Below are 26929 nucleotides of genomic sequence, written 5' to 3' on the forward strand. Positions count from 1 at the left end.
GTCTCTGTGCCCTGAAATAGTGAAATCTGGGCTGCTCTCCTCCTGTAACCTGAAGCTTTTATTTCTCGTCTTTACCCTGCCTGGCCTCAGCTAAGTCTTCCTGGTTGTTACTCCTCCTGCCCGTCCCTCCTCCTTACTCCCACCTCCTGATTCCAAAAACACTCTGATTGCCAGGGTGGGTCAATGGTTAACACTCCTCTGGCTCTATATAAGCTGCCCCAGGCCACCTGCTGTGCACTGTACCTGCAGTCTTTTCCGTGCCTCCTGGACAAGGCTGCTCTGGCAGCCTCAGCCCGGACAGGTTGGTCCACACCATGGCCACCTGCTGGCCGGCACTATGGGCTTATCGCTTCTACCTGATTGTGCTCTGTCTGCCCATTTTCCTGTTGCCTCTGCCACTCATTGTCCAAACTAAGGTAAGGACCCGTGGGTCTTACTCCTCTGCATAAGTAACTCGAGGGGTCAAAGAGGGGCATCCTTAGGTTTTCCCCCAGAAAGTGAGGCCACCACCTCCCGGTTTTTCTGAGAGCCAAGGGTGGCTTCTGCAGGGTGCTCAGCTGTCAAAGTCCCTGTGCAAACTGCTCTAGTACCTTGGAGACTACCGGTTTGTGATCAGAAAGCCATCTGCATAAAGGAAACACAGGAGCCGACAGATGAGCTTATCTGCCTACTGTGTACCCACTCAGCCCTGAACTCAGTGCCAGCCAGGGACAGGAAGGGCCAAGTGGGTATCTAGCTTTTGAGAGGACAAGTAGGAGGGAGCTGGCCTCAGGCAGTTGTGCCCTCCCAGGTAAAACTAAAATAAATGACTCACCTGCAGTCTCATGGGTGGCCGCTGAGGAGGACCCCTTTCTGTGCACACAGCCAGAGCACAAGGTGCCTGCCTCCTTCCCATCTCAAGAGGTTATAACCCTTATTCGTTTGAACTCCCTCCCCCCTTGCCTGTGACATGCTTCATCTTATGAGATGGGTCCCACTGTCCCATTTTGCAGATGGGGAAAAGGAAGGTAAGTCAGTTATTCAAAGTCCCAGAACAGAACTTGGTTCTGTAGAGCTTTTGGGTTTCTCTGTAAGAAAATTAAATCTGGGTGTGGTGACACATGCCTTTGAAATCAGAACTCTGAGGTGGCAGAGGCAGACAGTTCTTGAGTTCAAGGCCAGCCTAATCTAAAGAGTTCAAGGACAGCCAGGGCTACATAGACCCCGTCTGGAGTGGGACAGACATTAAATATCAAATTTTAAATTAGCCTGGTGGTCTGGGGATGTAGCTCAAGATTAAGGCTTTTGTCTGCCTTGTGCAAGGCCTGGGGTTTGATCCCCAGTATCATCAAAACTAACAAAGACACAGACAAAAAAAAAAAAAATCCCTAAATTTTAGCTGGGCAGTGGTGGTGCACGACTTCAATCCCAAAATTTAGGAGGCAGAGGCAGGTGAATCCCTGTGAATTCAAGGTCAGCCTGGCCTACAGAATGGATTCCAGGATAGCTAAGGATACACAGAGAAACCTTGTCTCAGAAAAAAAAAAATCCCTAAGTTTTAATAAAGGTATCCTAGGGCTTTGGGAAAGGAAGCTCCAAGGCGGCCTTATACCTTAACCTCAAAGCCCAGCTCCCTTTGCCAATGGCATGAATTGGAGGGGGCCGAGCTAGAGGTGTGGCCCTGTCTCCAAAACCGACATTGAATCTTGCCCTTAGAGTGTCTAGCACCCCTGGGACTGCCCAATGAGCCACTACTTGTTGCTACAGATCAGGAAATCAAAGGAGGCCTTTGGTTTGCGTTATCTTTGAGGGAGGAGGCCCAGGATATGGCTCCTAACACTTGACCAGTGATAAGGCTGGACTGATTTTTTGAGATGACCTTCTCAGACAAGTGGCGTCTCTAAGCAGGGGACTGCTCAGATTTCAGACAGGCTGGATCATGTGTGACACCACCACCATCCTGGGAGAGGCACACAATAGCTCAGAAAGATTCATTGTTTTGCCCCGGGGATCACGTGGCAGAAGGGAGCTGGGTTGTTGCGAGAATGCTGTACCTATTGGTAGATGTATGGTGTGTGTGGTAAGAGTGCGAAACTCTGGGGTTTGCTCTGCTGTACCTGGCCCTGCCACCTGCTTCTGCTTGCCCTCTGTTGACTCAACTGTCCTGAGAGGCCAGGCCCTCCTCAGAACTTTGGGTTCCCATCCCTCACAGAATTCTATTCCTGTATGGTCAATTTCTCCTCCCCTGCTCGACTGCGCCCGTTGACATATAAACCAGATTTTATGCTTCTCATGTCGAACCGTTGCTCTCTGTGCCTGGCTTCCTTTTCTATGCTCATTCCTAGTAGTGAACCTCAGAGTATGCCTGCATGCACACATATACATGTGCTGACTCTGCTACCCAGATCCCCACCAGCTTCCAGGGTCCTAACTCAAGGCCCATCCTCTCCTTCCTCATCCCTGCAGCAGGATTTGTCCCAGACGGTCACTCCCTCTTTGCCCTCATCTGACTTTGGTGATACCTTCTCGTCAGACTCTAAGTTTCCCAGCATCCCTCTTGTCCTGCCCCTACCTCAAACCCCTCCTAATTCCTGGCCAGGTAATTGTATGTTGTCTCATAATTTGAAAAGCATCCCTCTAGCCGGGTGTGGTATCACCCACCTTTAATCTGAGCATTTGGGAGGCTGAAATAACACGATTAACTCAAAGCCAACCTGGGCTAAGTGGTCAGAGCTTGCCTCAAAAACAAAACAAGAACCTCCCCACCCCCAAGAATCCCTATGCTCACAAGACCTTAGTCTAGGATACTACTACAAACCTCTACAACTGTGTTAGCCAACTGACTCCGGTATTTGGTCCACACAAACATTTCTCTATAAGCAGCCTATAGACTTCTCCCATCCAAATCAAAGCTCAGCCTGGCATCTCAGAAGATATTCCTCCCATAGTCTTACTCGTTTCAATGCCTTTTGATGCTAGTCATGACTCAAGGTCATTCTGGATGGTCCACTTTCCCCCAACTACTAACACACCAGCAGTCGCCCCAATACACTCCAAAAAGTTTCTGGATTGTGATCCTGTAGTGCCAGAGAAGTGTTAGCGAAACCCCCAAAACAGACAGGAGCTGATCTGATGCAACTCACAGCAGGGTCTTTATTTGAGCCAGCTCAGGCCCCCAAGCACACTGGCTGGCAACACACAGGATGGTTTTTGTTGGGGTGAGGAACCCCAAATATCTATCTGGGCAAGGCTTTACAGAAAGCAGCAAGCAGGGGAGTTGGGGGGGCGGTTGGGTGTGCAAGCATCTGATTGGAAAGCTGCTATGTATGGCTTTAGCATAATTGGCTGGTGCTGGGAATCAAATCATAAACTTAATCTCCATCTGAATTGGTGGTCCAGGTCTGTAACCTTGCAGATCTGTTGTCCTTAGGCAGGAGGTGGGCTTCTGGAGGAAAAAAAAAAAAAAAAAAAAAAAAAAGGGCTGGGGGGATTTAGTTGGCTAACCTAGGGGTGCAGATCTGTTCCGGAACCAAAAAAAAAAAAAAAAAACCAAAAAAATAATAATAAATAACCTGGAGATGCTGGTCTTGTTGGGGGGTGAACCTAGAGGCTGGAATTAGGTTCGGGTTTTGTTGGTGGGAGTAACTTAGAACTAATGCTACGTACTAGCCTGTTAATTTTACCTGAGTTCAAACTTAGGTCAGGTTCTTTAAAATGGAGTCTGGGGGTTGGGATTTAGCTCAGTGGTAGGCGCTTGCCTAGCAAGCAAAAAAAAAAAACAAAAAAAAAAAATGATACAAGGATATTGCTTTGTCTTTAAAAACAATAAAGGGGGAAAAAAGAAAAGGGGCAAAAAAAAAAAAAAAAAAAAAAAAAATGGAGTCTGAACTTAAAAGGTTTGGCCTCTAAATATTTCTAAATATTTGTAAACTCACTTTAAGTTGAGGCTTTTATAAATGGAAAACACGGGCTGGAGAGATGGCTCAGTGGTTAAGAGCACCTGACTACTCTTCCAGAGGTCCCGAGTTCAAATCCCAGGAACCACATGGTGGCTCACAACCATCTGTAATGGGATCTGATGCCCTCTTCTGGTGTGTCTGAGGACAGCTACAGTGTACTTATATATAATAAATAAATAAATCTTTAAAAAAATAAATGGAAAACACACTGTGCGTCCACTAATGCCTGCCCACTAACCACAGCCTAATGACACAGTTTGTTGATCTTCCTTCCTCTGCTCCGGAGCTGTGGCTCCTTACCTCCGCCAGTATCACCAGAGATGATCTTACCACAAGTCACCAGCCTGGGGGAAGATCCTAAAATCAGCCAGTCACAGTTGGGACTGTCAGAAGCTGGGGACATTTGTGTTCTGAATGGCATCAGTCCCACCTAGGCAGCCTCTCTACCCTGTCTTTTCTCCCCTGTCCCCTGCCTTCCTGACATCCACCCTGCTATCAGGGGCATTCCCAGGACCTCCTTCCAACCCCACATGGCCTTCCTAGTTGACTTAGCAATCAGTATGAACTCACGATGCCCTGGCCCGAGGCTCCGGACCGCAGATCAGTTACCCAGACTCTCCCTGCATCCCATCTCTGCTGCCGGTGACTTCCCTCTGCTTCTGTTTGGTGTCTCCTCTCAGGTACATCCGCCTCCTTCTTTGCAACTTCACCTCGACCTATTTCAGAAGCCCCCTCTGTCACACTAGTCACTCTGGCACTTTATTTACAGGGCGGTCCCCGTTTGAAAGAGTGCGTCTGGGGCTGGGGATGTCACCCGTGGGTAGAGAGTGTTTGTCTAACATTCATGAAGCCTTGGGTTTAGTCCCCAGCACTGCGGAAACTGAGCATGGTGGCACAGTCCTGTAATCACAGTAGTTGGGATGTGGAGGACCAGACGTTCAGGGTCCTCCTTAGTTATACAGCGAGTTTGGAGCCAGCTTGGCCTATGCGAGGCCCTGTAAGCGTGTGTTTGTTTACTTCCTTCCTAGTCTGGGGGCGGGGGTAGCAGTTTGACTTCCTCTCTACAGACTCCTTCTCTGGCCCCTAACATGGGAAGGAGAGCCCAAGCCAAGGCTCAAACCTCTGTAACGAAACAGCTGACATTTACTAGATAAGTTTTATGTGCTTGACATTGGGCCAAGCACCATGAAGACTTAAGTCACTTGTTTCCTACAGAGGCCTCTTATCAACCATGATGTTTCTGCTGCTGTCTCCATTTCATAGACCAGCAAACTGAGGCCCAGAGGGGTAACGTAACTTGCTTTCAATGCCCTCTGGAAAAAGAAGTTGAGACAGCAATCTGGTATTACAGTCTCTGTCTGAAGCTGTCTGGAGAGGACAGGAGGCCTCCATTACAGCCCCCCCTCAAACCTCCTCCTCCATCACCACCCAGTCAAGCCCCCCACTTTCCTCTCACTAATGCTTGTGATCTCCTGGCTCTTTCCCAGAGTCGTAGGACAAAATACAGATGTTCTGTGCTCAATGTAGTTAGGATCCAGAGGAGGAGACAGGTGCCTGTGCCACACAGATATAGCAAGAGGGCTGGAGCACTCGGAGCATGCAATGGCTCCCTCAAGATAGAGTGAATGGCCCGGGGGAAACCACAGCTGTGAGAGGTGACAGAGGACAGGCAGTTGGGAAGGCCTGCAATAACCATTGTATGAAATGCTGTCCCTTTGGTAGTGTCAGCTGATACAGTACAGTGTGGCACTTGCACAGCCTTGCAGGCACCAAGGCAGAAACTCATTACCCCCATGGGTGAACCTCGCACTCGGTGCTGTATGGCAGGTACCATGTATTGTTCTGGAGAGAGGATGTGGGGGACTTGTCATTCCTGTGGGGGTAACAAAAGAGTACAAAAGAGTGTGTACTGCCCAAGCTTTGAAGCAGTACAGCAACTGGACAGTTGACATATATGGACTGGGCCGAGGGGTGCGAGGGGTGGGGGTGGGAATTATTTGAGCCTAAGAGGCCTAGAAGTTCAAGGGCATCTTGAGTAATAAAGTGAGACCTTGACCAGGAGAGAGAGAGAGAGAGAGAGAGAGAGAGAGAGAGAGAGAGAGAGAGAGAAGGTTCTCGGAGAAAGGCATAGCTGTGTTGAAGATTTTGCCAACTGATTGGTTAAAACTTTGTAATTGTGAAGAGTTGGGGTGTTGCAGATCAAGAATTACTGAATTATCTTTAGGTCACTTAATGGTCACCAACTCTGTATCTGAACTAACATCTCCATGGTGGCTGGGAAATGTTGATGGAATGCATTGCTAAACTTAGCAATCCTAGTACCTCTACTAAGCCTGGCACTGAGAAAGCTATCAGTTAGCGTCTACGTGAGCCCCAAAGATGAGATCTTCCAGCTTGGCTGCAACCTCTCACTGCCAGTCCCTAACAGAGCATTCGGGGAATGCTGCCCTTAGGACAGGGCTCAAGTCAGGCCTCCCAGGGAGTGGACAGTTACCCTAAGACCAGAGTGACAGTGAGAGCCAGCTAGACCCAGCTCTGGGTGAAGAACTGTCCAGGCAGAACCTGCAGCAGGTGCAAAGTGCCAATGCAGGGATGAGCTTGGCGAGCTGACAGGGCAAACAGCAGTGCTGCGGTTGGGGCCCTCGAGATTACAGTTCTGTGTCAGTCAAGTTCAGAAAGAAGGGGAGAGGGCAGCCGATGGCAGCCTTGCGAAGCTGGGGGAGAAGTGGGGACTTCATGCTTCAGGCAAGAAGGGATAACCGACACATTCCGATCCCTATAATTATGTCAGTCAAAAAAATGCAATAGCTCTTGGAACCTATGAAGATCATCTGCAAAAATCAGTAATGGTGCCATGTTGTCCGGAGAACAGCTGAGATGAACGTGTTTACATTAAGAACAGAGGAGAGCAGAATTCCTTAACAGTTCCATGCATCCTCCAGACAAGCTATTCCTGCCCCAAAGCGGAAGGCATCTATACAAGGGATTTATTTAGACTCTGTCTTCTGAGGCTTCCGTCTCTCCGAGAAGACAGAGAATAAAGCATGACTTTTGGAGCCCGGTAGATGACAGGTAGAGGGTTCTCACCCACTTCAGGCCATTGTCACACATCTGCAGACCTTCTGATCACCAAAGGCCACTGTGAGGAGGAGAGACAACCCCAGCACCAGGGTGTCCCATGCCAGGGCTCGACAAACGCCACACACTCGTCCCATCTGCCCCGGCTTCTGGAGAGCACAGAAGGCTCTGGGCCCTATGTGGATACCACACTTGCCCACAGCTCTTCAGATGAGCCGTCGGCCCCACCAGAGCCTTGGATGCATGGATGCTTCTATGAAACTCAGAGCTGTGTCTTGTCACATAGCCCCAAATGGTGAGTGGGAGTCCCCAGCAGAGAGGGGAAGCTGGGATGGACAGAGATAGGTTTCACCTAGAAGCAAGATTTGAAAGAGTCATCCCCCCTCCCCGCCCCCCAAAGCCAGGAGATCCCTTGCAATAGACACAGAAAGTACCCTCATGTAGATTTTACCTGCTGATTACTAACTCATGACCTGGCCCATCAGCACCCCATAGGAGCACCATGGGAAAGGAAGGTAGAGTCTTTGGTAAACCCTGATTACAATCTGCATGGAGACCCTGGGCTACTGGGAGGATCTAATTCCCAGCATGCTGTGGGAATGCCAGTTCATGTCACTCAGCCTGACTGAGTCCACTCTTCAGCAGACCTACCTCCAGGCACAAACTGTGAAGTCAGGAGTCATCCTCAAAGCTACTTGGTGGACTGAGCTGAGGGGTGGGGGTGGGAATTATTTGAGCCTAAGAGGCCTAGGAGTCCAAGGGCATCTTGGGTAATAAAGTGAGACCTTGACCAGGAGAGAGGGAGAGAGAGAAGGTTCTCCGAGAAAGGCATAGCTGTGTTGAAGATTTTGCCAACTGATTGGTTAAAACTTTGTAATTGTGAAGAGTTGGGATGTTGCAGATCAAGAATTACTGAATTATCTTTAGTCCACTTAATGGCCATTTGGTACCCAACCCTGTATCTGAACTAACATCTCTGTGGTGGCTGGGAAAGGTTGATGGAATGCATTGCTAAACTTAGCAATCCTAGTACCTTTAGGTACTAACCTTTACTAAGCCTGGCACTGAGAAAGCTATCAGTTAGCGTCTACGTGAGACCCAGAGATGAGATCTTCCAGCTTGGCTGCAACAAGTCCCTAACACTGCCAGTCCCTAACAGAGCATTCAGGGAATGTTTTGGTTTCTGACTTTCTTCCATTCTGAGATCAAAACTGTGCCTGTACCGGATGGTGGTGGCGGCAGTGCATGCCTTTTGTCCCAGTAGTTGGGAGGCAGAGACAGGAGGAACTCTGAGAGTTGGAGGCCAGCCTGGTCTACAGACAACCAGAGCTATACAGAGAAACACTAAAGGAAAAACAGTGTAAATGGTTTCTCCCAAACTGCCTCTGGGCGCTCACACTTGGACCAACTCTTTTTTGTGAAAGAGCTTTGTTTTGGAAGGAAGGAGAGAGAAGGAAGCCTGGGCTGACTCTCCCTTGGTCCTTGGAGATAGTACGGAGCCATTCCTATCAGGAACCACGCACTCCCCCAAATGAGAACAAAGGCATCAGCCGCCATCACTGTGTTTGGCAGAGCCCCAAAGGCAGGTGGAGGCTCAGGAGGCTTTAGAGTGGACAATGACTTCAAGTGTCCCTGACTGGGGGCTGTTGGCATGGGAAGGCTCTAGAAGAGGGCCACTCAGTACTGTCGCCCAGTGGGGATGATATTTGGTCTCTCTGGCTGGTCGTCATTTGGAAGTAGGAGATGGGAAAGCACACACTCCTGCTGAAAGTTAAAGAAGCTGGCGCTGGGGTGGGGCTCAGGCAATTAACATCTGTCTGTTATTCCTGGGAAAGATCACACACACAGACATACTCACACAGACACACACACCACATACATACATACATACATACATACATACACACAGACACACATACATACACATACATACATATACACAGATACACATACATAAACATAGTGCACACACACACACATAGACACACGCACACCACATACACACACACACACACACACACACACACACACACACACACACAGAGTCTCTCTTCATTTAAGTATGGTAGATTTCCTTCTTCAGGGTCCTGTGCTGTTTTACCTTGTATGTTTTAAAGGTTGGGTCTGAGGAAATGAAGCCTTCTTCAGACAGTGAAGGGGTTCCTGATTTCCAACCCAGGATAAGAAACCTCCATCAGAGGTCCCTGTACAAATGTACAAATGCTTTCCCATGCCCACCATGATATCACCTACATGGCCTTCCTTCTCTGCTTCATTTTCTTTCTTGGGCTGAGATGGAGCCCAGCACCTCTTGAGTGCTATGACAGACTCCATATTCCAAGTTCACCCAGGCTTCATGTAATTGTCTAATTAAAGCACCATCCTAGCTAGTCCCCCACCCCCCATCTCTCTCTCTCTCTCTCTCTCTCTCTCTCTCTCTCTCTCTCTCTCTCTCTGACACACTCTCTCTCTCTCTCTCTCTCTCTGTGTGTGTGTCTGTATGTGTGTGTGTCAGTCTCTCTGTCTCTGTCTCTCTCTCTGTGTCTCTGTCTCTGTCTCTCTCTGTGTTTGTGTGTGTCTGTCTCTGTATCTCTCTCTGTCTCTGTCTCTCTCTGTATCTCTGTCTCTCTAACTCTGTCTCTCTCTCTGACACACACTCTCTCTGTATCTCTCTCTCTCTGATACACACACTCTCTGTATCTAACTCTCTCTCTCTCTCTCTCTCTGACACACACACTCTCTCTCTCTGTATCTCTGTCTCTCTAACTCTGTCTCTCTCTCTCTGACACACACTCTCTCTGTATCTCTCTCTCTCTCTCTCTGACACACACACTCTCTGTATCTACCTCTCTCTCTCTCTCTCTCTCTCTCTCTCTCTCTCTCTCTCTCTCTCTCTCTCTCCCCTGACACACACCTCTCTCTCTCTGCTTCAATCCTTCAAAGGCTTTCCATTTTCATAGGCCTTTCTTCTAGGGAAGGTTCTAGATCTCTCTCAAGGCAGACAAGATTTTTTCAAGCATACATCTCTTCAGGCTCCTGACCTTTCTGCCTCATTTGCACCCCTCTGGATCTACTCTCTGCTGCTGTCCACCAACTGAACTCCTACACATCCCTCAGCTCCTGCTCAGCATGTCCTTCCAGGAAGTCTCCACAGTCCAGCAGCTGGGGCTCAGGAAGGGCATCTCCTCTAGGGACCTCCACTCTTCCGGCTTTCCTTTGCTGTGGTGCTTGACAAGTTGCCACCTAAATGTCCTAGTTTACACGAAACCCTGAGAATGTCCCTGCACTCTGGTGGCAGCATTCCCATTTTCTGGGGCTCAAGGGCAGTGGGGATGACCTGCTGTGAGCCTGTCATCCCCGCCCCAGGTTAACCTTCAATAACCAGGAGGAATGACCTAGGGCACCATTGAGATCGTGGGCATTTGCTACCACCACAGAGCTGTGTGCTGTGTCTCTGACGGGTAAAGGCCAGGACATCTACAGCCCTTGTCTGCCCTGCTTCTCTGGCCCCGTCATTTCTATGTACGTCTCCTATATCTGCCTGGTTCTCCTGAAGGCCAACACTTACTTCACTCTCTGATGAACCCCACCTACCATCACCAGGTACAGAACCCATTTCCACACATTCACACCTGTTAACCCACTTCCTCACTCTCCTATCCCCACCAGGAAAAGCGTTTCTTTTCTTCCCATGAAAGAGACACATCTGTGTATGGCTGGGGAAAAAGCCCTTTCACGTATTTTTAGGGTATAAACAAATCCATGAAAGGTTAAGGGGCTTATCCAAGGAGAGCAATAAGTGGTTTGTCCAAGGATGCACCCACTGTGCTGGGCCTGGGCGCTCAGGTTCTGAGCAGATGTATTATTTCCACAGTGAAATAAACAAGACGGCAGTCTCGGACCTGGAGGCTCCCGCAAGGCTCCTTGTCCACTGCTGGCTTTGCAGCCAGCCCACCTAGCCCACAGAGATTCTAGGACTCCTTGACAGCCGAGCCACTCACTCTTTCGTTTGTTCGTTCTTTCAGCAGAAGCAGTCTTGGACAGCCTATGGTCCAATGACGAAGCTTAATCACGTATTTCATAAAACTGAATGCTGCCAGGCCTGGTGGCACTCACATGTAATCCCAACCCTTGGGAGGCAGAGATTCCATCATGAGCTGTAGAGAAAGACTGGGGCTCTAAAAGATGGGGGAGGGGCTCCCCTGACCAAAGAATACCTAGCTAAGATCTAGGAATGAGCAGGCATCCACCGGGCAAAATGGGAGGGCAAAGTCCAAAAGGAGGGACTTCGGTGCAAAGGCCTCTGTGGCCAGAGTGAGGACAGAGGACTTAAGGGAATCGTGGGAGAGAATGTCTGGCCAAACTGGAGCAGAACTGGCAAGAGTAAAGTGTGCAGTACCCGGCACCCAGGTCCAGTATGGGACTCAGAAAACTTGGGCAGATCATGCCCCCCAGCTGAGCCACCAAACAACAAAGAATTAGTTACTAAGACAAGAATAAGTTGCTTTAGTGTTACAATTCGGACCCAGCGTTGGAGCCCTCCCCTCCAGGTCTGAGGAGGGAGAAGGCAGAAAGAGCTCTTTACAAAACTCTCTGCTTTTGCCTGAGCTCTGGGTCCACTAATAATCCTGGCACAGGCTCTGCCCTCCCTCCAAATGGAAACTGTGCCCCTGAGATCTGCGCCACCCAGTGGCTCAGGGGAGCTGCCAGAGGCCAGCATGTAAGCCACTGAGGCTGCACGTCAGGGCTGCCAGCCCATGTCCACAGTTCTCAGCTGTGAGTCAGTGAGTCCTAGTGAGGCCTGGGATCCCTGAAATCCCCATCCCTAGAGCTGCGGATGCCGACCTGGAATCGGACATTGTATGGTGCAGAAGAGAAAGACTCCCCAGTGGCCTGCCCTCTGGGGAGACTAACCACAGAACCTCACAGAACCCTGGCAACACCCTAGCTCCAAGCTGGACTCTCCCACCTTCAAAAAGTGGGTCAAGGCATTGCCAGGTCTCCTTTACTCCTTCTCAGAATATTACTTGAAAATGCACAAAACAAACAATGAAGACTGGCAAAGGAAAACAGTTATGAATCATAGTTTCTAGGAAAACCTCACTGCAGTTTAGAAATAATGTGTCTCCTTGCTGGTGTCACTTTCAAACACTATGCTGAGATGGATCCGGAGGTGACAAGCAGAATTGAGGTGGGCAGGTGTCCAGTATCTGATAGCCACAATCCAATGTTTGTAACACAGCCAGGCCCGGTGGCACATGCCTATTGTCCCAGCTACTTGAAAGGCTGAAGTGAGAGGGACATTTGAGTCCCAGAGTTGGAGGTCAGCATGGACAACTCAGTAAAACCCTGTCTCAAAAACAGAATATCTGTAACAAAGTCACCAACCAATAAGGACAATGGGGAGCTGGGAGGACAGCTCAGTGGGTAAAAAGATTGTTGTGTAACGGTGAGTTAGATTCCCAGTGTCTGAGTTTTAAAAACGAGCGCAGTCGGCACACACCTGTGATCCCAGCACCTGTGATTACCAGCACCTGTGATTCCCAGCACCTGTGATCCCAGCACCTGTGATTCCCAGCACCTGTGATCCCAGCTGTGTGGCACTGGAGCCAAGAGGATTCCTGGAGCTTTGGGGCTGGCCAGACTAGCTTAGTCAGCAAGATTCAGTGAGAGATCCTATCTCAAAAAAATTAAGGTGGAGAGCAACTGAGAAAGATATCCAATGTCAAATACTCTGTGTGTACACACATGCACACATACACACGCACACACACAAGAACATATGAATAAAAAAAGTGACAGCAGCACAGACGAGCCTGAGCTCCATAACCCTATTTTCAAATTTAAATACTTCTAAATTAAAACAGACAACTTTGCCTCACCTACCTCAAACATGCACAAAGCACATCATCTGTCTACATGGGCTCACTTATCCAACACAAAGCCTACATTTTCCGTTGTTGGATTTTTCGAGTTATTTTATATGTATGTGCTTATTTATTGTGTGTATGCACATGTGTGTCATCATACACGTGGAGGTCAGAGGACAACTTATGACAATTGGTTCTCTCTGGGCTCTAGGTTTTGCGCTCACATCGCAGCCTTGATGGCAAGTGCCTTTACCCACTGAACCATCTTTCTGGCCCTGCTTCTTTGGTTGGTTGGTTTTGGTTTTGCTTTGAGTAAAACCAGGCTGGCCTGAAACTCCCTGCGTTGCTGAGCATGTCCTTGAAATCCTGACCCTTCTGCCTACCTCCCAAGTGCGAGGCTCACACACGAGCAACACGATGCTACACAGAGCCTACTTTATAATCAAGTGTTGAGTGTTGCTTTTTAGTCACTGAATCCAAAGTGAGGGGCAAAGCATGGTGAGGTATGGGAAGCCGTGGAAGGTGTGGTAAAGTATGGTGAGGTATGGTAATGTATGGTTAGCAAGGTATGGTAAGGTATGGTAATGTGTGGTAGGGTATGGTTTCTGGTGAATGCGTCCCAGTGTAAGCATGAGGTACCAGACTCTCAGTGAGCCGTCTGTGTGTCAGGGCAGTCTGCACTGACTTCCTGACTGTGCTCACGACCCTCACTAGACACATCTAAAGGGACAGCATGGTTCTTCCATCGGAGTTCACACTCCAGCCGAGAACCCCTAATCCAGGAAGGGCAAGTGAGCAAGATGCACTAGGCTTCGGCAGACTGCTAGGGAGGTAGACTGTGGACCTGGGACTGAAGCCACCAGGGTCAAGGTGGCTAGATGGGACTTTGAGACACATTAGAGGAGTTAAGAGGAACTATCGAGTGGGTGAGGGCGGGAGCCGCATCCTGGGCATACAGGACCTGTAATCTCTCCAGTGACTATCAACATTATATCACCCTGACAGTGTGATAAGGGGACCTCAAAGCCGAAGCCTGGCTGTGGGTGGCACACGCCAGAAGACTGAGGCAGGAGAGTGGCAGGAGCCCCAGGGTTTGCCTCGGCCTCCTAGTCATAGACATGAGCCACCACACTGCGAACGCTGGAGAACAGTCCCGTTGGTCAAGCTCTTGCCCTACAGGCATGAGTGCACAGATCTGATCCCCAGCACTCACGTAAAAATCTGAGTATTGGAGTACATGCTAGCAACCTCCACGGTGGGGAAGTGGACACAGGAAGATCCCTGGGGTTCACTGGGCAGCCAGCCTCACCTGACAGGTAAGCTGTAGGGTAGAGAGAAGATCTGGCTGACAGCTCCTGAGGAACAACACTTGATGCTGACCTCTGGCCTGCACACACACACACACACACACACACACTCAGAAATAAATAAAGCAAAGCCCCTTAACGAATCTGGGCAGTAGGAAGTGGCAGGCCCTGGGGAGATGGTTGCTTGGCTTCCAGTTCTCTCCCTGTCCAGTCCCAGGGAGCCGGAGCCCCTCGCAAAGGGGAAGAATTAAGCAGAGGAGGGAGGTAAAGGCAGGGCTCAGGAGCCATGCGGCCTGGTTTGCCCACTTACTATTTGTGTGACTTTGACATGCTGACCTAATCAATGCGCATCTTTCTCTTCTTATCTGTGAGTGGGGGACAGCAGTTGGGACCTCAAGGAACAATTGAATATGACTGGAAAGCATTCAAAACCCACAGGCCATGGAGCCTGGCAGGGAGACAGCTTGGGATACCTGGCACAGCTGTCTTCTAGAATCACCTGTGCTGACCTCTGACCTCCTATCTCTGGCCATGCAGTTCTAGGGTTTGGGGCACAAGGGTTCAGAGGGGATGGCCTGCCCTTAGTCCTAGGGGTGGGTAAGCAGTCGTCTGTCCTGCCAGGGCAAGTACAGAGGAGCAAAATAAAAACTGGCATCAGCAGAAACCAGCTGACTGAGGAAGCAGGAAGATCTCTGGTCAAGGGTCATAGGGGCCCTACCCCTGAACTAATGAGTTCAGGCCCATGACTGGAAGGGGTAGAGGTTCAGTGTTCTATCAATTCTTGACATCACTAAATTAAATGAGAGCTTGCCTGGAGACAACCAAGAGACTCTGTGAAGCTCTACGAGTGCCTTCTTATTGATTTCCAAGGGCATGCTCTCTGGAGCACAGGGCCTTACGCAATCCTGTCACTCAACCAAGTGCCTGTCCTAACTCAGCCACTCCCTAATTCTCCAAAGACCTTGAACAAGCCTCTTGTTCTCTGGGCACTTCCATAAAGTGAGACCACCACACCCACCTTAATGGTACTTAAGTTTTCAACCCAGAAGTCCTAAAAGTTGTTCAATAACAGCTTCCTCTTCCCTGGGACTTCTCCTCCTCACGCTCTTCATCAGAGTACTAAGGCTGCTGGGTATAAAGAGAAAGCAAACATTAAATGGATCAGGGTCCCAGCCCTCAGCCTACAAAAACCCTGCCTGCTGTTCCTTTCTCAGCAAACAGTCTGGGCAGGTGTCCCTACCCAGAGGCCTCCCTCTAGGTAATCATTCCCTGGCTCTGGGAGAGGCCCTGCCAAGAAGGCTGGACCCCTGAGGTCTTAGGCCCATGTCTGGCCTCTGGCTATTCTAGGCTTAAGGTCAGGATCTGTGGGCCTGAAGAAAGAGAATTTCTGGTACCCAAAAGCTGTGCCTCAGAGTAGCCCCAAATCTCTTATGTATTCAAGGCTGGAAGAAGCTCTCACATAGTCTGTAAAAGTGAACTGTGCCTTGGTGCCTTGGTTTGTGAGTTGAGTGGCCCAAGAAGAACTCCTGGGGGTTCCTTCCCTCAGACAAGATTAGCTTCAAAACTGAGGGCCCAAAACATAGATCCTGGGCTCCAAGGATCCAGATGCCACCAAGCTGACTCTGTCCAGGGATAGGACTCAGTGGTAGAAGCCTTACCCAGCATGCATAAAGCCCTGAGTTTCACCCCCACTCTAGAACCACTAAATCTGGAGAGGGTGGGACTCCTGAGCAGGGAAGGCCTTCCTGTGGCAACCCTTCTCTCAGCTGCCTCTCCTGGGGCCCCAGAGTCTTCCTGAGCTAAATGGGGCTTGTTACAGTGTCTTGGCCCCACTGGGCAGTGGTGGCGTATGTCTTTAATCTCAGCACTCAGAAGGCAAAGACGGTAGATCTCTGTGAGTTCAAGGCCAGCCTGGTCTCCAGAGTTCCAGGGCAGCTAGGGTTGTTACACAAAGAAACCCTGTCTCAGAGAAAACAAAACCAAAATTAAAAAAAAAAAAAGTCTTGGCTTCAAGGTCAAAGACAAGAGGAGAATATCTTATTTCGTTTGGGACAGGGTCTCACTGGTGACACATACCATTAATCCATTAATACCTGGCATTTAGGAAGCAGAGGCAGCAGGGAACAATGTGGTCTACATAGTAAGCTACAGGTTAGCCAGGGCTCTGTTTCAAAACAAACAACAAAAAGAAATAAATCAAAACTTAAGATAATGTTTCAGGCATAACCCACGTTGTCCTCAAACATGCTATGTGGTCAAGGATGACTTTGAACTCCTGATTAGCCTGCGTCTACCTCCCAAATGCTGGGTTTACAGGCTGCATGGCTTGGGATTGTCTATGAGGCACTGCCCATGCTAGGATCACTCTACCAAGTGAGCTGGATCCCAGCTCTTTGTTCCTTTCCATCCTGTGATGGGACCTTGGACTTGGATCAAGTGTCCACAAGCTCTCCTCGTGTGGTACAAATGGCCTGGTATCTCTTGAGGCAGAAGGGATTGTAGCTGTGCTGTCCAACTGTTCTGCTTCTCTCCTCCTGCCCACAGGAAGCCTACTGTGCTTACTCCATCATCCTCATGGCGCTGCTGTGGTGTACCGAGGCCCTGCCCTTGGCTGTCACTGCCCTCTTCCCCATCATCCTCTTCCCCTTGATGGGCATCATGGATGCCTCTGAGGTGAGCACTCCCATCCACAAGAGGAAAGACCACAGGGAAAAGGAAATCTTCCTTAGAGCCTTGGAACCAAAGAAGCCTCATCACAAGGTCATGAAAGGAGGCAGAGGGCGTGAGAGAGGATCAGCCAGGAGGCAGAGAGTATTCTAGAAATGTGTAGCTGTTGTGAGAGTTCATTCACAGTAGGAAGGAGGAGCCCTGCCAGAGAGGTGCAAGGCCTGCAACAAGAGGAGGCCTACGACAGCCAATGAAGGAACTCACCCAACACCTGGTCCTGGTAGCACCATCCTTAAGGCTGGCACCAAGAGGCTGAGATAGGAGGATATTAAGTTCAAGGCCAACCTGGGCTACGTAGGTAGGTCCTGTCAAAAATAAACAAAAAGATCAAATGTCCTATCCATCCATCCATCCATCCATTCTTCCATTCTCTCTCTGTCTCTCTGTGACTCTCTCTCTCTCTCTCTCTCTCTCTCTCTCTCTCTCTCTCTCTCTCTCTCTCTCTCTCTCTCCACAGAGCCAAGGTTTGTTCTAAGACACCCTCTGGATTCTCAGGATGCTTCATTCTCTTACATAAGATGTGTAGTGTTTTTAAAGTAAGACGACACATCTTGCTTGTGATATCTAATGTGAATAGTTTCTATACTGTATCAGAAAATAGGGCTGAGGGCTGGAGAGATGGCTCAGTGGGAGAGCACCAAAAGCTTTTCCAGAGGTCCTGAGTTCAAATCCCAGCAACCACATGGTGGCTCACAACCATCTGTAATGAGATCTGATGCCCTCTTCTGGTGTGTCTGAAGACAGCTATAGTGTACTTATAAATAAATAAATCTTATAAATAAACAAATAAATCTTTTTAAAAAAAGATTGAGAGAAAGAAAATAGGGCTGGGAAAGAAAATAGGGATTGAACTCAGGAGATAGAGGTGTTTACTGTCAAGCTTAACATCCTGAGTTCAATCCCTGGGATCCACATAGTAGATCTTCGGACCTCCACAAGCCATGGTACATGTGTACACACACACACACACAACACACACACACAACACATGCACACACTCACACATGTAAATAAGTGTAAGACTTTACATAATGATGTACAGGAAAGTCTGTACCCTTCAGAATAGATGCAATTTCTACACAAGGTTACCTCATCCATGAATGCAGGGGGCGCACACAAAAATCTATCAGAGGGCTGGCTGCGTATTCTTTTAAAAAGATGTATGCGTTTGATGTGTGTGTTTTGTCTGCATGTGTACATGTATGTGCATCACATTTGTGCCTGCTTCCCTCAGAGATCACAAGAGGGCATTGGGTCCCCTTGTGTTAGAGATAGTTGTGAACCATCATGGGGACACTGAGAACCGAACCCGGGCCCTCTGGAAGAGCAGTAAGTGCTCTTAACTGATGAACCACCTCCCCGGCCCCCAGCTATACTCCTAACGCAATGGCTCCTTAATTTGAATCACACGAGAACTACCTGCACTGAGGAGCAAACCGGATAAGGTAGACCGACCTGCGCCCGAACTCACCCAGATCTAAAGGATTTTCCTCTCCATCTCATCTCTCTTTCTCTTCCTCCTCCCTTCCTTCTTCCTTCTCTTATTCCTCTTCCTTCTCCTTCATTTTAACACAGCTTCTTACTGTGTAGCCCAGGCTGGCCTAGAATTCACAGCTTTCCTGCTCCTGGGACTTCAACAGAGCTACCAAGCCCAGCTGAACATTTGACTTGTAACCCGTCTCAGGGATGGTGATGACACTGGCCCATGGACAACACATACTTTCTAGAAAGAGCAGAGAATTGGTTATCTCCCAGTTCTCCACTTGAACCACAGCTGGATTCAGGCTAGAGTCTCCCTGCCTTTGAGAGGAGAAAAGGAGTTTGGGAGGAATAGGGAACCTGGCTCCTGTCAGCGGACAGTGGCCCAAAGGCCATTTTCGTTTGGATCTGAGGTCCCAAGGGAATACCAATTTGTAAGGATGTCATGATGGTTCCCATAAGCTCAGTGGTATCAGGAAGAGACCCCAGAGTCTCTGATATATCCCTGCTCTCCTCAGGTCTGCATAGAGTACTTCAAGGACACCAACATATTGTTCGTCGGGGGGCTGATGGTGGCCGTTGCTGTAGAACACTGGAACCTGCACAAACGCATTGCCCTCCAAGTGCTTCTTATCATCGGAGTGCGGCCTGCCCTGTGAGTCCACACTAGCCAGGGTGGGAGAAACAAACAGGCATCCCATGTCTGGAAGAAAGCTGGAGTGGCAGTGTGTCTGTTTGTCTGTCTGTTTGGCTCTAGGCTGCTTCTGGGCTTCATGTTGGTCACAGCCTTCCTCTCCATGTGGATTAGCAACACAGCCACCACAGCCATGATGGTACCCATCGGGCATGCAGTCCTGGAACAGCTGCAGGGCTCCAAAAAGGACGTGGAGGGAGGCAATAATAACCCCACCTTTGAGCTCCAGGAAGAATGTCCCCAGAAGGAGGTGACCAAGCTTGGTAAGAGATACAAAACAGACCCTGTCCTCAGACCCTCCTTGCTTGGGAAAGATCTAACACAACTACAAAAGTAGTCATCTTGGACCCCATGGGGAGAGAGAGAGAGGAATGGCCAACCTGTCTAGGTCTTCCTGAGGCTTTCCCAGATTTAAAATACCAGTGGAGGCAACGAACAGGTCTGAAGACCCGGGTTCCATCCCTGGATCCACATGATAGAAAGAGGGAGCTGACTCCTGCAAGTTGTTAGTTGTCTTCTCACTTCCATATGTGCACTGGAGTGTGTGTGTGTGTGTGTGTGTGTGTGTGTGTGTGTGTGTACACATGTGTGTAACAATTACTATTAATAATAACAACAATAATTTTGTTTCCAAAATATTAAATGCCAAGAACCATGGGCTAAAGATGTAGCTCAAGGGTAGGGCAGTTGCCTAGCAGTGCAGCCCCAGTAACACAGCAACAGTAACAATAATAAATACCACTAACAAAGCTAAGAAGCTAAAGTCTGGGAAGTGGGAAGTCTTCTGGACTTTACTCCTCCTGCTCGGTCTAGGTAACCCTCCTTGCATCTCTGGGCCTCAGTTTCCCAAGACTTGTTGAACCAGATTAGGTCTGAGAAGCCCAAAGCTCCAGAGAATGCCACAATCTGGAGACAGCCTCTGCCCAGCTCAAGTTTGCTGACAGGAGACCCTGGAGGCCTCAGAACACGTCCAAGACTCCTGCAGTTACTCTTGTCCCTGTTCCCACATGCTTGTCCTTGTTCACAGATAATGGACAACCTGTATCGGCTCCTTCAGAGCCAAGAACACAGAAGACCCAAGAGCATCACCGCTTCAGCCAGGGCCTGAGTCTCTGCATCTGCTACTCAGCCAGCATCGGGGGCATTGCCACCCTGACGGGTACCACGCCCAACCTGGTGCTCCAAGGCCAGGTCAACTCGTGAGTGCCGGGGTTGGGGGCAGCATGACAAAGGGGATTTGCACTCTCACTGAGTGGCCAATGGGACCAGGCAGTTTCAGGGACACTGTTACACAACAGCCCATGTCACCTTCATCAGGCTCTTCCCCCAAAATGGCAATGTGGTGAACTTTGCTTCGTGGTTTGGTTTTGCCTTCCCCACCATGATCATCTTGCTGCTGCTGGCTTGGCTATGGCTACAAGTCCTCTTCCTGGGTGTCAAGTAAGTGGTGTCTTAGGTAAGAGAAGCCCAGTTTCCTGCCTGTACCCCCAGGAGCCTCTGTTTCATCCAAACATGGTGGGAGACCATGCGAGAAAAGCCTTCTCCCTCTTTAGGTGCTTGTCCTCCCACACGAGAGAATAACTGGGTGCAGAATGCTGCCCCTGTTAGCAGATGGGCAAGATGAGTTTGACGGAATGGTGAATTTTGGAATGGAAAATCCTGCTTCCTCCGTGTGTGTGTGTGTGTGTGTGTGTGTGTGTGTGTGTGTGTGTGTGTGTGTGTATGAGTGTGGGTGTGTATGTATGTGTGTGTGAGAGAGAGAGTTGTGTGTGTGTGTTGAGTGTGTATGACAGTATGTGTGTGTGAGTCTGAAAGGGTGTGTGTGTGTGCATGAGTGTATGTATGTGTGTGTGTGTAAGAGAGAGTATGTGTGTGTGTGTGTGTATGTTGAGTGTGAGTATGAGAGTATGTGTGTGTGTGAGTCTGGTGTGTGTGTGTGTGTGTGTGTGTGTGTGTGTGTGTGGTGTGTGTGTGTGTGTGTGTGTGTGTGTGTGGCCAGAGGTTGACATTAGCTGTTTTCCTCAATCATTTTCCCCTTATTTTATTATCTTTATTTATTCACTTTACATCCCAATCACTGCCCTCTTTCCCAGTTCCCTCCTCACAAGTCCCTTCCCCATCCCCTCTCCTCTTCTCCTCTGAGAGGGTGGAGGTCCCCCTGGATATCCCCCACCCTGGCACATCAAGTCTCTGCAAGGCTAGGCTCATCCTCTTCCACTGAGGCCAAACAAGGCAGCCGAGTCAGGGGAACATATTCTAAAGACAGGTGACAGGTTTGGAGACAGCCCCTGCTCCAGTTGAAGCACATCTGTGCATATATGTGGAGGCTTCCCCTTATTATTTAAGGCAAGGTAATGAATCTGGAAGTCATCCGGGTTACACTGGCTAGCCAGTGAACCCTAGGATCCTTTAGTCTCTGCATCCCTACAGCCATTTTTTTTTTTTTATGAGTGCTGGGACTGAACTCAGACCTTGATGCTCACATGGCAAGCACCTTACCAACCAAACCATCTCTCCAGTCCTGAAGACCCCAGCCAGGCACCTTCCCATAGTGCTCCACTGTCCTTGGATGAGCAGTTGGGGATTCCTCAAGGAGCACAGTTTGTTAGAGAAGCATTTGAGGTGATTCTTCTGTTTGCCTATCCATGTCCTAGACACTGGGACTCCCAGTCCTTAGGCCAATCCTCATCCTTGCCATTCTCCTCCATCTGATGGGTGATGATATGGTGGGAGCCGAGAGAAAGGTGAGCACAGGGAGTGGCCATTCCAGAACGTTCCTGGACATGATATCAATCTTACAGGACTGATAGTCAGCCCAGTATAAAAGTGCAGGAAGGCATCCAGGCAGGACAGGCAGGCACAAAGCACAGAGGCCAGAAAGGCCTAGGTGTGTCTGGGAAGACTGCTTCTCAGGAGCTATAGTACAAAGAGGAAGTTGGGAAACAACCACGGGGAACTTCGTGTGTCGTATAGAGTTGGACCCTTGACCTTGAGGCCAGGGTGAGGAGGTAGATTTCAACCCTGAGTTAATCCTCATTATACTTTGGAGATCAATGTTGAGATCGATGTAGCCGGATGAGGTAATACATACCTGTCACCTCTGTACTGGGGAACTGAGGCAGGAGGACCATGAGTTCGAGACCAACCTGGGTTACACAGCAAGACTGTGTCTTACAAACATAAAATGGAGTAAAGTAGTCACATGTCCTGCTAAGGTTCATCTGAACTGGAGTCTGTAATCTGTTAGTGATGTCTACTGGACACATGGTGGTCTGAGTGTTACTGGGGTCATAGTTATTCATCCATGCTTTCTAGGCAGAGGAGAGCCACCGCAAGTTGTTAAACCGTACTTTGAACAAATCACTCAGGAAGGTACAAGAAGGCTGGGTTAGGGTTTGAAGCTGCTACGAGGCAAGGGGGCAGCTGATGAAGTCAGCACACTGTTGGATACTGTGAGGAGTCACAGATGTGTGAAACACGCTCTTTGCCCTGAGAAACTCACAGACCAGCAAGAGATAAGACTTACTCAAGTGTGAAGTAAAATGCCAGTCCGAGTTAAAGAAACAGCACAAGGAGGCAGCCAAAGCCTTCTAAACGGCTAAGGACTATGAAGGTACTGCCAAGGACGGTAGGGATCCCCAGGGCGGAGCAGGAACTCCTGGAACACTGACGGAAAGGAGACAGCTTCAGGACCTGAAGTCACTTGGGGTCTGGACCACTCATCCTTCTCATCCTGGACAGGAAGGGCTCGGCACAAGAGACTCTCCAGAGGAAGGGACACAGTGAGGAAGACAGGAAAATGTAGCTTTCTTGTTGAAGAAAAGCCACAAGCCCAACCCAAGCATGGTGGTACACACCTATAACCACAGCACTCAGGAGGCTGAGGCAGGAGGATCAAAAAATGGAGAACAGCTTAGGCTAAAAACAAAACAAAACAAAGGCTTAGAAATGTAAATCAGTTAGAGGGGAGCTTACCTAGCATGCATGAAACCCTGGGTTCCTCCCCGGTCGGTCCCACATAGTCTGAGCATATTATTGAACGCCTGGCGTTCAAGGTCAGACTGGGTTATACGAGTCCCTGTCTGAGTTGGGGGGCCAGGCCATGATGCCCTTCTGGGTCTTGGACTCTTTTCTAGAGCCAGGACATTAGGGCTTGCCCATTCCTGATGCAGACCCTTTATACACTGTCCCTGTCTCTGCCTGCAGCTTCCGGAAGAACTTTGGCTTTGGGGAAGGGGAAGAGGAACAAAAGCAAGCTGCTTTCCAGGTCATCAAGACCCAGTACAGGCTGCTGGGGCCCATGAGTTTTGCAGAGAAGACTGTCACTGTTCTGTTTGTCCTGCTGGTGGTGCTCTGGTTCACGAGAGAGCCGGGCTTCTTCCCAGGCTGGGGCGACACACTTTTCGCCAATGAAAAAGGGCAAAGGTGAGACCTGCCGGAGCGGGAGGGGAGAATGGCTGAGCCTCTGCACTGGAGAGCAGGAAGAGGAAGGAAGAAAGAGGGAAGGGGTTTGAGGAAGGGACAGGGTGTCTCTTTCAGGGGCAGGCTGATGGGAGGGACTCTTCTCTGTCCCCTACTCAGCCTTCCCTCCCACCCTCCCACAGCATGGTGTCAGATGGGACAGTGGCCGTCTTCATCAGCCTGGTTATGTTCATCATACCCTCCAAGATCCCAGGACTAATGCAGGACCCAAGTAAGCACCTGGCCTGGGGCTGGGAAGGGTCTCCGGCAGCCCCTGTCAGCAGGTATATAGCCTTCTACCACATTTGACAGAGCTCCTAGAGGAATTGGGGTGACCTGCCGAAGACACAGGGACTCAGGGACAGAGTCGGAATCCTACAGAGAGGGGAGACTGAGGGGGCTCCCTTCTACCTGCCTTAAGATCTGATAGGAACCCACTTAGGAAGGAGGGGAGGGGAGGCCTATTCACTTCTGGTGACCATGTTTGTCTGCTTGGGGAGTAGAAAAACCAGGGAAGCTGAAGGCTCCTCCTGCCATCCTCACCTGGAAGACAGTGAACGATAAGATGCCCTGGAATATCGTGATCTTGCTGGGTGGGGGCTTTGCCCTGGCCAAAGGCAGTGAGGTGAGAGTCTGTCTGAGGGAGACCCTGGGATAGTCCCACACTACGCTTAGGCACCTTCCCCCACCTCCACCCCCGAGATGGGTTCTTGAAGCTCAGAGGAGAGTAGGCTTCTCTCGGCGATCAGTCCCACCCAACACCAGCCGCGAACTTCTGAAACCAGTGCAATAAACGAGCCTAAGCACCAAGGATAGCATCATCTTAATGCAGTGCCAGGGTAAGCCTCCAGGGGGCGCCAGATAACAGCCTTCCGGGGACCGAAGTGTCTTTCTCGACTCTCCGTCCAAAAAGAACTGAAATTCCGGATACTGCAGCCCTGGACCTCCGGGTCCTAGCAGAGCTGAGCCAAGGGTTGATATAGGAGATTCCTGGGTCTGTGATTAGCGCGTCGACAGTCTGTGCCAGGCACTTTGCTTGGTGTGGAGGAGACAGGAACACAGTGCCTGGGCACAGTATTAACAGCCTGGCATGACACTGGGCAGGGCCAGACGGGCAGCTCTTCCTACCCTGGGACTTGTGCATTTTCCCAATAGCCTCTTCCCAGCCTGTTCAAGGCCCTGCTCCCCCTCCCTGTCAGGAGCACGGTCCCTTATGCCCTAATGATCAGCAGGGAGAGGACTCAGGTGAACCAGGGTCTCCAAGGAGTCAAGTGAGGTGATTACACCCACAAATAGCCAGGTCACCCACTAGAACCTCCCCCCTCCTCATTCCACTGGTCTCAAGGAGCAGCAGGGAGCTCCCTTGGTTCTAGCTGGGTACCAACTTCCTTCAGAGCTGTTTGACTTAAAGGCCACAAAGGTATGGGCAGGGACAGGGTTTCCCAGAGTTCCAGCTGAGAACCTGAGGAACCCAGACAGTTCTGTCTTAGATATCTTGCTTCCTTCTGACTTCAGCAATCAGGTCTGTCTGAATGGCTGGGAGACAAACTGACCCCACTGCAGCACATACCGCCATCAGCCACTGCGGTCATCCTCTGCCTTTTGATTGCCATCTTCACTGAGTGCACCAGTAACGTGGCCACCACTACGCTATTTCTACCCATCCTGGCCTCCATGGTGAGCTGACACTGCAGCTTCCTCCAGGCAGCTCTCCTGTTTGCTCTCTGTCCCCACACCCATCAGAGTGGCTGGTCTAACCCTCTCCATGGAGAGAATCTCCTAAGTGTCCCCCTTCTTCTCCAGATGTTGAACTCTTAGGTCCTAAGGCCTTCTGGCCCCTGAGTCACCTGTCTCAGGTGACATCACTCTCTGAGTATCCCAGTGGGGCTGACTGGAGGCCTCACCCACCTCCCCACCCAATCCCCTGTTCTGGTCATTCCAGAAGTGATGGGGGTAAAATTGCTCCCTGGAGCGTCCCCAGCCCCTTCCTCCTCAGGCGTGTTCCCACAGCCTTTGATGACACCTCCTGAGCCCCTTTGAGATCAGTTTTATGAGCCCCTCCCATCACTGCACCCCAAAGGGCAGGGCAACACATTCATCTTTTCTGAGAGGTCAAGGGGCCCTCTCCAGGTCACCCAGAGCGCTCTGCCCAGGGACTAGGTTCATGACAGAGAGAAGGCACGGTGAGGCAAGCCCCCAAAAGGGAGAGGCAGGAGAGCTGGGGTCTAGCCTTCCCACTGAGCCTGAACTGGGATGAATTATGTGCACCGCCATCCTCCAGGCACAAGCCATCTGTCTTCACCCGCTCTACGTCATGCTCCCCTGCACCCTGGCTGCCTCCCTGGCTTTCATGCTACCTGTGGCCACTCCACCCAACGCCATTGTATTCTCCTTTGGAGGCCTCAAGGTGTCTGATATGGTGAGTGGCAGGGAAGTGGGAATGTCTCTGCCCTCTACCTGCCTGAGAGTCACTGAAGTTCCCAGAGAAGAGCTGGCACGGACGCGTAGGGTGGGGTAGGGGGGGAGCTCTGACATTTTTATGTTCTACAGCACCAGACCACAAATAAGGGAGGGGGGTGCAGCATGCCCATTTAATGTAATGATCTAAGAGAAAACAAAGCCCAGAACCCCCACAGTATATAAGGAACCCCCACTTTCCCTGTTAGGCTCAGTCAAATAAGAGACAAAGGTTAGACTGCAGGTTAGACTGAAGACAGGACTTCCCAAGGAGGGCTTTGCTGATGAGAGGGGTTCTGAGCACCCGTGATAATTGAGGGGTGTGTCTCTGATTCACATTGGCTTGCCTCATCCTAGGCCCGTGCTGGATTCCTGCTCAATATCATCGGAGTGCTGGCTATCACATTATCCATCAACAGCTGGAGTATCCCCATCTTCAAGCTGGACACATTCCCCTCCTGGGCCCACTCCAACACAAGCCAGTGCCTTCTCAATCCGTCTAATTCCACTGTACCAGGAGGCCTCTAGACTACCTACAACCCAGCTCTGCTCAGGAAAACCCGCCGGTGCCACTCCTTAGAGCCAGGAGAGGGCGCCCCAAACGCCAAGTCCCGGGCCAGAGATGGAGAATAGGCCGGCGCACGCGCAATCGTGTACTCGTGTGTCTGCCTAGATCCTATGTGCTCTCTCTCCAGTGAAGAGGAAGATGCTCACGCCTCCGTGTGGAGTGCGTGGACGCTTGTGTGTGGTGTGGCATGAGGACTTCTCAGTAGTTGTATGCATGGTAACAGCGCCTGCACTCTGGCTCCCAGCTAGGCCTCCAGATCTCTTTGCACTGTATTTATTAAAACTCTGGGCAGGAGGCCCCTGGGAGCAGGAACTCCAAGGTGCATTAAAGGCTGTTCATTTTCAGTAGAA

At 50.1% G+C, this 26929-nt stretch overlaps 1 protein-coding gene across 2 annotated transcripts; it reads left to right on the forward strand.

The window, feature by feature from the left end:
- The first annotated feature begins 224 nt into the window (after positions 1-224).
- Positions 225-26929, forward strand: Slc13a2 (solute carrier family 13 member 2). Of its 2 annotated transcripts, none has more exons than XM_032912491.1 (12): positions 225-416; positions 16738-16866; positions 18918-19054; positions 19157-19356; positions 20121-20292; positions 20411-20533; positions 23300-23518; positions 23698-23786; positions 24058-24179; positions 25070-25231; positions 25836-25973; positions 26369-26929. In XM_032912491.1, the coding sequence occupies exons 1-12, from the start codon at positions 315-317 to the stop codon at positions 26537-26539; spliced, it is 1764 nt and encodes a 587-aa protein (XP_032768382.1). In that variant the 5' UTR covers positions 225-314; the 3' UTR covers positions 26540-26929. The 2 variants fall into 2 exon arrangements, with proteins under 2 accessions (XP_032768382.1, XP_032768384.1); XM_032912493.1 differs by having other exon boundaries at positions 20151-20292.

Source organism: Rattus rattus, chromosome 9, assembly GCF_011064425.1.
Source record: "Rattus rattus isolate New Zealand chromosome 9, Rrattus_CSIRO_v1, whole genome shotgun sequence".
NCBI lineage: Eukaryota > Metazoa > Chordata > Mammalia > Rodentia > Muridae > Rattus > Rattus rattus.